Source organism: Manis javanica, chromosome 11 (assembly GCF_040802235.1).
Source record: "Manis javanica isolate MJ-LG chromosome 11, MJ_LKY, whole genome shotgun sequence".
NCBI lineage: Eukaryota > Metazoa > Chordata > Mammalia > Pholidota > Manidae > Manis > Manis javanica.
The window spans coordinates 117733689-117744898 of NC_133166.1; the positions used below are offsets into that span (position 1 = coordinate 117733689).

The following is an 11210-nucleotide window of genomic DNA, read 5'->3' on the forward strand; positions in this document are numbered from 1 at the left end:
CAGAGACCACTGCACTTCCCAGACGCCAGGCTTCTCTCTGAAAGGAAGACAGAAGAACCCCACCCTGCCCCCTCCTGCCCCACATGCCCAGATGTGGCCCTCCCACCCTACTGCCACCAACCCCGCTCCAGGCCACTCTCCCTGCCCTTTATTCCCACTTGGAGAAATTCCACTGACACAAGGACACCCCGAGGGTTAATCCTTCTGATACCAAGTCACACTTTAACTCATTCCCTCCAGGCCAAGGATTAAATACTACCCACGTAGGGGTCAGGGCTACAGCAGACCCTGAAAGCCGAGTCCCCTCTCCCCCCACCGGGAAGGGAGGGACAGACTCGGACAGAGGGAAGGAGGGGCAGTTGGGCCCGGCTGCTGTCCTCCCGCAGAGCCAGCCCAGACCAGCTCTAGGAACCACTCAGCTGCGGAAACAACAGCAGCCCCTCTCCTCCAGCGAAGGGCAGCAGGCAGAGAGACACAGACAGAGGTCCTGGGACTGGAAGTCCTTGGTCCCCAGCCGCTCAGCCACGCTTGACCTCATGGCCTTCAATGACCTCCTGAAGCAGGTGGGGGGTGTCGGCCGCTTCCAGAAGATCCAGGTCACCCTGGTGATCCTCCCTCTGCTCCTGATGGCCTCCCACAACACCATGCAGAACTTCACGGCCGCCATCCCCACCCACCACTGCCGCCCGCCTGCCGACGCCAACCTCAGCAAGGACGGGGAGCTGGACGCCTGGCTGCCCAGGGACAGGCAGGGACTGCCCAAGTCCTGCGTCCGCTTCACCTCCCCCCAGGAGGGACTGCCCTTTCCCAATGGCACTGAGGCCAACAGCACAGGGGCCACAGAGCCCTGCACCGATGGCTGGGTCTACGACAACAGCACCTTCTCCTCCACCATCGTGACTGAGGTGAGGCGCCTGCAGCTCCCCGCTCCATGCACCATGTCGGCTATGCCTTGTCCTCTGGGACAGACCCAGACACCCAGACACGCACACAGACTGTCTCAGACTCACCAGAGGCCAAGATGGGAAGATGGAGAAAGGGGTTCAAGATGGGGGCTTTTGTGGGAAAGGTGCTCCTGGTAGTTGCAGAGTCAAAAAGAGTCTCTCAGCAGCTACTGAGGCCAGGGAGGCAAACAGCAAGGGGAAGTGTCGGGATGAGGGCAACACAGACCTCAGGGGGGCCAGCCCAGAGGAGGGGAAGGAGCGTCCCTGCGACCAGGCTCATCGCCATCTGACCTTTGCCTCCTCTCCGCGCAGTGGGACCTCGTGTGCTCTCACAGGGCCTTACGCCATCTGGCTCAGTCCCTGTACATGGTGGGGGTGCTTATCGGAGCCATTGTGTTCGGGTACCTGGCAGACAGGTCAGTCCTGAGTAGGGCCAAGGGGCCCGGCTGGGGCTGGGGGCTCCTCGCATGGGCTCGGGGGAGCTGGGTGGAAGGTCAGCATCCCCAGTTGGGTCTGGACTGAGGACCTACAGCACCAGCCTCAAGATCTGCCCAGTCCTCCAGAGACCCCCACCTGACAGCCTCACCCAGGGCAGGTGCTCCTCCGGCTCTGCCCAGCTGGCCCCCCACAGTCCTCAGGACTCCTGCTGCTGGGCTTCCTCTCCCCACAGGCTGGGCCGCCGGAAGCTGCTGATCTTGAACTACCTGCAGGCAGCTGTGTCAGGAAGCTGCACAGCCTTTGCTCCCAACTTCTCCGTCTACTGTGCCTTCCGGTTCCTCACGGGCATGTCCATGTCTGGCATTGCCCTCAACACCATGACGCTGAGTAAGGGATGCCTGGGGGCAGGCGGGTCCCCCCTGCTCCCCGCGGACCACCCAACCTAGCAGCCTGTTTCCAGCCTTTCCCCGCCCGCCCTCCCTCCCTGCGTCCTGCCTGCCCTCGGCCTCTCCTTTGGGTCTTCCCTTCCAGCCAACAGAACAGCCTCTTTCTCAGGCCCAAGCCATCCTGACCCCTCATGGGCAAACTCCATTTTCAGGGCCAGGCAGGCTCCATAAATGACTGAAGGAGACCAGGTGCAAGAAGCATTAGGGAGTGGTGAGGACTATATCCAAAGGAGAGTCCCACCCCATCCAGAGGGGCCAAAGACACTTAGTGGCTCCCACCAGGAGGTTCAGGGCTATTGGACCTTCTGCATTCCTTTTTATTAATGTAAAATATCCCAGCTTTTTAAGGGTGGCAACTGATCTAATATTTTTAACATGGGCAAGCCAGCGTCATGCTGACCTTCTGGGGACCGAGCACGGTCTGTCCACGAGCCATCAATGTTACCCTCTCACAGATCACCTCCCTTCCCCTGGTCCTCAGATGAGGAACCTGAGGTGGAGAGAAGGGAAAGGTCATCCCAGGAGGGTCATCCCTCAAGCCCAACAGGGTATCTAAGGATTTGGGATTCTCTGGACTAAAAGAATTACCCGGGACTGAGCCAGGGCCAGGGCAGGATGTCTAGAATCCAGCCGGGAAGCCCAGTCTTAGTTTCCGAGCTGCTGCCCCAGGAACCGGATCAGGGCCTCTTCACACCACAGAGGAAAGGTGGTCCCATCCTACCTTGCCTCTCCAGGATGCAGAAAGGTCGCCACCAGCTCCGAGCTGCTCTGGCCACTAAATCCAGCCCAGGCTGAGGAAGACCAGAGGAATGGCCACTGTTGAGGATGGCTCAAGTGGTCAAAGATGCTCTGAAGGGAAAGGGGGCCCAAGCCAGAACAGTAGACTGGGGAGGAGCAGAGACACAGCAGTGGAGTAGAAGAGCCCATTCCTGGGGATTCTGAAGCCACCTCCCCATCCCCACCTCCACCGGAAGTCCCCCACTTCCACTGCCATGGCACCCAACCACATTTGATGCATCTTCCACTGAGCCTAGGGGCAGACTGAAGTTTGGGTGGAGGGAGGGGTCTTTGCCTGCCCCAGGGGTCCCCACCGCCTGGCAGCCCAGTAAGTTGCACCACCCTGTCCTACCCCTCCTTCTAGATATGGAGTGGATGCCCATCCATACACGGGCTTTGGTGGGCACCCTGATGGGCTATGTCTACAGCCTGGGCCAGTTTATCCTGGCTGGTGTGGCCTATGCCATGCCCCACTGGCGCCACCTGCAGCTGATGGTCTCTGCGCCCTTTTTTGCCGCCTTCATCTACTCCTGGTGCGTGGGACCCAGGGTGGGTGGGCATGCCACAGGAGCCCAGGGGGCTGCAGGGGACAAGACATCTCCCAGATCTTGATGCACACACTACCTCACAGAATCAGAGAAGGTCAAAGCCAAAAGCTCAAACCCAGGCCAGTGCCTCAGTGTGACAGATGGGGAAATTGAGGCTGTGGGAGGAAGGATTTGCCCCAGGGCGCCTAGTTCTCCAGCTTCCCCCAGTTCGTCACCTTGCCTAAACTTCTCCCTTCATCCAGCACCCAAAAGCTGAGCTCTTGGGCTGGGACATGCATCATCACCAAGCTGGGCACTGCTCTGTGGTCCTAGAGAGAGGGATTTGGCCAAGTCCCTGGGTTCCTGGCCTTAAATAAAGTCCAGGTCCCTGGAAAGCCCAGCCCCCAGCCCCACCCCAGGCCAGCTGACGGGAACCGAAGCCTTGTCAGCACCCGGACCCCCTCCCGCCCGTTTCCAGGTTCTTCATTGAGTCAGCCCGCTGGCACTCCTCCTCTGGGAGAGTAGACCTCACCCTGAAGGCCCTGCAGAGAGTGGCCTGGATCAATGGGAAGCAAAAAGAGGGGGCCAAGCTAAATATGGAGGTGAGACCCCTCCAGGGCCTCCCATGCCACCCACCAGGGCTCCATCCCCAAACCCAGAGCTCAGGTCCCAGGACCCGAGGGCTTCCCTGAGGAAGGGGCTAGGCTGGGAGGAGGTCCCGGGGGAGCCCAGGCCCTGAGCCCTGTCCGTCCTGGCAGGTGCTCCGGGCCAGTCTGCAGAAGGAGCTGACCATGGGCAACGGCCAGGCCTCGGCCATGGAGCTGCTGCGCTGCCCTGCCCTTCGCCGACTCTTCCTCTGCCTCTCCCTGCTGTGGTAGGCCCTGACAGACTGACGGGAAGACAGACAGACAGACAGGCCGAGAGACAAAAGGCTGGTCAGGGAGAGAGTGGATACAGTGTGTGGAAGAAGCCAGACAGGAGGGAGGGAAAGACAACAGACCTGCCCTGCGAGGCGGTAATCGTCCACCAGGGAGTCTTGAGGAAGCAGATGAAACTCCAGCCTCCATTCAGCTCCAGTCCCCAAACTGGGCACCAATCTCCCCATCTTTTTCTCCTCTTATCAAACCTGTTCCCATATTGAAACACCTCGTCAGGATCAGTGGCCCTTGACGTACAGAGTGAAGGCGGGCACCAGTCTGGCTTGCAGAACATTTGGAGATTTTACTGGCCTTGTGGCGTCTGCCAGAAACACAGGCACAGGCAGTAAGATGCCTAAAGCTCAGCTCCAAAAGTTGACTTTGGCCAAGGCTGATATCAGCCAAAAATGTTTCTTTCCAGTTGCCAGTTGCCCTTATGTGCTGCCTTCCTGACCCCGTCACCGCAGCACTCCCGCGACAGGCAGGAGGAGCAATCCTACCAGCGATTTCTTTGACTCCATTTGGGACTTACTCCAGGTTGTGGGTTCTGTTCAATTACCTGAGCTTCATCTTGTGGGTGCTTAGTATTTTAGGAAGCCCAGCACCCATCTCAGGACCACGGACAGATCCTAGAAGGCTCGGGCCGCTCCCATACTTTGACCCTAAAAATGTGGCTTCGCTCAGTATAAGATCACGACTAAAAGTATGTAAATCCTACATGGCAACTAAGTGAAAATTCCCTAACACACTGGGGACATTAGTCATCAGAAGATAGAAGTTTGGGGTGTTGGAGGACTACCCCAATACTTAAACTGAAGAAATATTAGCCAAGGCAGATTCCAGCTTCTTTAGCAGGTTATCCAGTACAGCTCACCCCTATTTTGAATGAGCACCCCACCTTTAAGCTTTCCTAAAAACTCCACATCCCTCATCCTCCCTACTAGGTTTGCCACTAGCTTTGCCTACTACGGGCTAGTCATGGACCTGCAGAGCTTTGGGGTCAGCATCTACCTGATCCAGGTGATCTTTGGTGCTGTGGACCTGCCTGCCAAGTTTGTGAGCTTCCTTGTCATCAACTCTCTGGGCCGCCGGCCTGCACAGATGGCCTCACTGCTGCTGGCGGGCATCTGCATCCTGGTCAATGGGGTGGTACCCCAGGGTGAGCACCATGAGCGCTTTGGGCCCTCAGCCTTGGCTCCATCCCCAGACATGATCCAACTTCCCAGCCTCTACTCCCGAGCTCCCACTGACCCCCTCCTTTCTCTCTAGATCAGTCCATTGTCCGAACCTCCCTTGCTGTGCTGGGGAAGGGCTGCCTAGCTGCCTCTTTCAACTGCATCTTCCTGTACACTGGGGAGCTGTACCCCACAGTCATCCGGTGAGTGGGAGCCTAATAGGAGGGGTTTTAGAGCAAGACGTTCCCACCCCCACAGGTCAGGCCCCAAAGCGTGGTCCAGTACACCCCAGCCCAAAGCCCCGTCCCAGTACCTTTCCGTGCAAGGTGCCTGTCAGTCGCTCAGCACACACCTCGTGGCTGACACAAATACACAAATGTGGCTGCCCACTAAGCCTTTACCTGACCCAAGGAGATCTCAGGAGCCACCAACAGGGGCAGGGTAGGGAGCCAAGATGGTGCATCTCAGAGACAATTAATTGAAATCCTCCCTTGATCTCCAAAGCACAAGTTAGAAGCGGCCACCAAATCTAAACTCCATCTATAAGCCAAATGGTATGTCTGAAATCAAAGACCACAAGCATGAAAGTAATTTCCTATCACAAGAGCCACAATTAATATTGGTGGTACGGAGTAGTTGCATGGATAAGCATAGTTTTTTTGACTGGGGGGGAAGGGTTTTTTGCATTCAGAAACAAGGAACACATGTCTATTTTAAGAACAGAATGCAAAATTCATATGAGATGTCAAAGAAATGCCAGGCTTCCCTAGGTTAGAATTCTCTAAGCTTCCCTGGGTTCAAATGAGGACCCTGAGGGGTCATGGTTACTGTTCTGGGCCTTCATGGGATTTCAGGGCCAAGAACTTTACTATAAAGCACTTGCTATATGCCAGGCACTGTCTTGAGCTTTTTCCAAATATCAACTCATTTCATCCTATAACAAGCCTGTGAGGTAGGTCTATGATTATTAAACTGAGCCACAAAAAGGTTAAGTGACTTGCCCAAGGTCACACAGCTTGTAAGTGAGGAAGCTAAGTTTTGAACCCCAAGTGATTTGTCTCCTGAGTTAATGTTTTTGACCTCTACTCTCACAGGGAAAGGTCTGAACATATTCTTGACATGCAGATTCCAGGTGCTTTCACCTAGGGGGTTCTAACCCAATGGGTCTGTGTGCAACTGGTGCCCAAAGCCCACAAGGTGACCAGAGAACGAATGGCCTAACTCACCTGTCTAATTTGACAGCTGAGGAAACAAGACCGGAGAGGAAAAGGAACTTGCCCAAAGTCACACAGCAAATTAAGGACAGAGGCAAAATTCAGTTGTCTGACTCTGGCCAGAGGGCTTTCCAAACTTTTTTTTTTTAATCTCCAAAACAAATGCCAAATTGGTTTGCTGATAAAATGGGGAACCGAGGAGACACCAGGGGGTGGCCTAAGACTTGTCCTGAGCTGCTCTGGTCCCAGATTCAGCTAACACCTTAGCATTCATGCCAGAAGACTAACCAGTACCTCCCACCTTGGGCCCCACAGGCAGACAGGCTTGGGAATAGGCAGCACCATGGCACGAGTAGGCAGCATCGTGAGCCCACTGGTGAGCCTGACGGCCGACCTCTACCACTCTGTGCCTCTCTTCATCTACGGCATTGTCCCTGTGATTGCCAGCGCTGCCACTGCCCTCCTGCCAGAGACCCTGGGCCAGCCACTGCCAGACACTGTGCAAGACCTGGAAAGCAGGTGGGCCCCCGCCCAGAGGGGAGCAGGGGCTTCCCCCAGGTCCTGCATCCAGGCTTCAGGGTGCTGGACCTCAAACCAGGCGTCCTCTTCCAGGCCAGGGCTCTTCGTCTGCTTTCCCAGTGGGCTGAGCCTCCTGGAGCCTTTCCTGGGGCTCCTGGCTCCAGGGGAGTGGCAGATGTTTGCGGCTGGGCCCTGGTAGCCGGGCACAGCGGAGTGCAGAGGCCCTAGCTCCCAGCCCAGGGCCTGGAGGCTGCACACCCAAGGGGCCGTTCTCTCGTCCCCCAGGACTAGAGGAAAACCAAGGCGACAGCAGCAAGAGAAGCAGAAGCAGATGGTCCCACTCCAGGCCTCAGCACAGCAGAAGATCGGGCTCTAAGCGCCGAGAAGGGGCCTCACAGAGCCCTAAAGGGAGTGAGGGTCCTGCAGATCCCGGGTCACCCAGAGGGAAAGGGGGCATGGCGGCCCAAGTGTTGGGGCTGTGGTTCAGGGAAGCACCTCCCAGGAGCCCCCTCCCTGAATAGACCCCACCAAGACCACATCATTAAAAGGTTTGTGTGCAGCATCTCCCTTTATCTCTCTTGTCCCAAATGTGGCAGCCAGTCAGCACCAGCCAGCTTCCCGCCCAGAAGCTCACACAGGCCCCCAGGACTTCACAAACCATCCCAGACAACTGGAGACAATCTCTAAACGTGCCCCACCTCCCATCCCTCCTTTCCTCCCTCTAACCCAACCCTCTTTCTCTAAGCTCTTCAAATACTTCCCTGAATTTTAAGTACCTTGTGCCCCTCCCCTCCTGTCAGACTGGAAATTGACAAGGGACTGAAATGAAAGCAGAGGCTTTGTTTCCAGCTTCTTCTGCTCCGAAGGCAGATGGGAACCTCGGGCAGCAAGGCAGGAAGAGGACGACAGCGACGCTGGAAGCTGCTCCTCTAGATCCCAGCAGGGTCCGGACTCAGGTTGCCACTTCCAGCTCTGCGTCTGGTTCAGCCTGCTGGTTACCCTAATCCCTCCTGCCATACTTCCTGGGCTTTCTCTGCTGCTGGCCTCCTGCGGACCCTGGGCTGGTGGAATGGACAGAGGAGGAAAAGGGGAGGGTGGAACCCAGCCAGAGACAGCCATCCCTGAGTGTTAACTGGGTGCCAGGCACAGTCCTGAGCACTTTGCATATATTAGCTCATTTAATCTCCCCCCAACTTTCTCCAGATAGGTACTATTATTACCCCATTTTACCTATATATCCCAGATGGAGGTACCTATATCCCATAGGTACCACCTGCTATCCCAGATAAGGAAATCAAGGCACAGAGTGGTTCCGTCACTTGCCCAAGTTCACACAGCTACTAAATTGTGGAGTCAGGATTACACTGCAGAAAATCCGGCTCTGGAATGTGTGCGCCTGACCTCTCCAGAACCGCAGGGCTGGAAGGCACTGAGACTTTGACCTCCTCCACCCCCAGAGACTGGCTTCTGGGCTGAAAAAAGAGAGAGAAGCGGGAGGGGGAGGAGGGAAAGAGAGAAGGGATCCTGGTAGCAACCATGTGAAAGGAGGGATTGAAAGGCGGGTTAAAGGTCACAGTAAAAAAAGAAAAACAAGAAAAAGACCCGGGGGTATCCAATGGTCTGCGTCAGGGAAGCCTGGGGGCATGGAGAAGACCGCCATCTTAGCACCCGCAGGCGGCCAGGTGCGCCCTACCGTGTGGGTGTGCTCAGTCCTGCTCGCCTCCTCTACACTATTTCCACTGCGGCTGACCCAGCCCCCCAGTCCCTCATTCCTCCAGGAAAACCTGCACCTCTCAAGTTGTCCATGTTGCCTTTCAGGTGGCACTCTAGGGCTTGAGCTGAGACAGGGCAACCTGGAGGGGAGAAGGAGCCTGAAAAAACTCCTTCTGGAAAAGCCACAAAGCCCTGGGACAGCTCACAGCAGCTCAGACAAAGGACTTCCGGGACAAACTGGGCACAGCTGAAATCCCTAATGTACCCCACCCCCCAGAGCATCTGGGGCCTTGGTCTTCCCTCCTGGTGATGACACTCCACATGCTCCCCAAGAATTTCTCAGCCATCATAGAATCCAATAGATGTCCGAGGGCTGCCAATCCTGCCCCCGCTATTTCCTGTGCAGCACTGCCCTCAAGGCTGACAAGAGGGACCTAGGATGGCCTTCTCACAGCCCTGAGCAGGGAGACAGGCCTGGGACGCAGGACACTGGGTCTAGCCCTGATTCTACAGATCTGGGTATCTTGGGACCAGTGACTTGCCTTATCCGTGCCTCGAAACCCTGCCAGCAACTCTGACATACTCTAGCCTGTGTGGGTTTCTCCTCTCTGTGCTCAGGTCACCTGGTATCTCCATCTCCATCAAAGCCAACCCCTGGTGGGCCCCAACTGGTCCAAGTCCTGGTGTGACTCAGACAGCTCACACCATTTGCACAGAATCCATCTCCCCAGCTCCTGGCCTGGAACTTCCTACGCTCACCTTGTGCCCTTGACCAAATGGAACCCCACCTTCCTCCCCCTTTTAAGTCACCAGTAGGTGACTTCCAATCTGTGTCCCCCAGGAGTCATCCCCAAACACTGTCTCCCATCCGATCCCCTCACCTCAGCCCCAAGCCTGGGTTCTGACCCTGTCATGCGCATTCCAGTAGTCTCAGACATTGTTCCCAATTTCCACCACAAAGCCCTGTCCTCAGCCAGGGCTGGTAAGGCTTTTGTGACCACCTCAGTTTCCACACTTACAGTGCCCCGAGCACTTCCTGGCCAGGATGGCACACCCAGGAGGCTCCTCATCTGTGGGGCCTGGTAGAGTGCTCACCAGAAGCCACCTTCCCAGGTCTCCACCCTCGCATCCCAGGGCCCACCTCTATAATCCAGGCTTTTTTCCATACCAAGCCCCTCCAAGGGGCTCTTCTCTCCCTTCCCAGAAGTTTGCATAGCCCCTTGAGAACAGATGCTCAACCAATGTCTCATATTACGTGCAAGGCTGAGTAACGGGCCCCAAAGATGTCCATGCCCTAATCCCTGGAACCTGTGAATATGTTACCTTATATGGTAAAAAAGGATTTTGCAGATGTGATTAAAGTAAGGATCTGGAGATGGGGAGATGATCCTGGATTACCTGGGTGGGCCTGATGTGACCACAACAGTGTTTATGAGAGAGGCAGAGATTAGAGTGGGCAGTGGGAGATGTGATAACAGAAGGAAGAGACTGAAGTGATGCAAGAAGGGACCACAAGTCAAGCGATGTGTGCAAATCTAGAAGCTGGAAAAGGCAAAGAGATGGCTTCTCCTCCGAAGTCTCCAGAAGGAACAGAACCCTGCCTACACGTTGATTTTAAGCTTCTCACCCCCAGAACGATAATTAATTTATACTGTTTTAAGCCACTAAGTTTGTGGCAGTTTGTTACAATAGCAATTTGAAACTAACACACATCCCTTATCCAAGAGTGTCAAACTGGCCCATAGAGATTTTATTTTTCTATACACTATTTTTTGGTGGGAATAGGATTATACTGTCTAGGTCACCATAAGCCTCACCACTCCCTATTTTCTTACATCTAGTCAGAGTCACTCATTTATGTTACCCTATGGCCCTTGAACCATTTAAGCTGGGGACTCCTAGAGTCTCTGTTAACCCCCCACTCTACCTTCATATATTTTAAAAATTGTGGGAAGAAAGATTTTTGTCATAGCTGTAAGAGGCAAAAATAAAAGCACTGAGTAGACTCCAGGTCCTCCTCTTTTAAGAAAACCTTCCAATGACATGTTCTGAGATATGGCTGTTTCCATGTGGTCATAGAACAACAGCTGAATACGTTGTAAAAATCTGGATTAAGAAGCTAGATGAAATTGAGGCTCAGGGTCCCTAACCAGTTCTCATGATTCTGATCCTGCTTCTCCCAAACTCTTCCCCCAAGAGAAGCCACACCCCATTAGCAACTTGCATGTGAGCCACACCTAGAGATGAAACCAAGTAGCCTGTTAGGGCCTGAACTGGTCAGGGTTTAGAGACAGGTGGTAGACAATGTTGAGCCTGGATGGGATGTCTGGAACTGTCGCAGCCAGCTTGTGACCCAGGGACACCAGAACAAGGACTAAGGCAACAAGTGAGAGTAACATAGTGGAAAGATAGAACCAACTTGGGGTTTGATTATATCATTGGGCCACTGATTTAACCAATTTTGAAGCCACTTACCTCTACTCTTAATTGTTAAGTGTGGGAATTTTTTAAATCCTCCTTCTTTAAGCTTTTGTGAGTTG

The 11210-nt window shown here is 54.8% G+C and overlaps 1 protein-coding gene across 1 annotated transcript; it reads left to right on the forward strand.

Moving 5' to 3' along the window:
- The first annotated feature begins 260 nt into the window (after positions 1-260).
- On the forward strand, positions 261-7519 carry SLC22A6 (solute carrier family 22 member 6). Its single transcript, XM_017660235.3, has 10 exons — positions 261-905; positions 1257-1360; positions 1615-1769; positions 2970-3138; positions 3611-3734; positions 3891-4006; positions 4994-5208; positions 5319-5427; positions 6754-6957; positions 7243-7519. The coding sequence occupies exons 1-10, from the start codon at positions 537-539 to the stop codon at positions 7331-7333; spliced, it is 1656 nt and encodes a 551-aa protein (XP_017515724.1). The 5' UTR covers positions 261-536; the 3' UTR covers positions 7334-7519.
- The last annotated feature ends 3691 nt before the right edge of the window (positions 7520-11210 follow it).

Excerpts from the sequence above, each read along its gene's own strand:
- SLC22A6 (XM_017660235.3), top strand. The coding sequence starts at position 537 with ATGGCCTTCAATGACCTCCTGAAGCAGGTGGGGGGTGTCGGCCGCTTC. Across the intron at positions 1,770-2,969 it reads CCTCAACACCATGACGCTGA|ATATGGAGTGGATGCCCATC; the intron begins GTAAGGGATGCC and ends CCCTCCTTCTAG. Across the intron at positions 3,735-3,890 it reads GGGCCAAGCTAAATATGGAG|GTGCTCCGGGCCAGTCTGCA; the intron begins GTGAGACCCCTC and ends CCGTCCTGGCAG.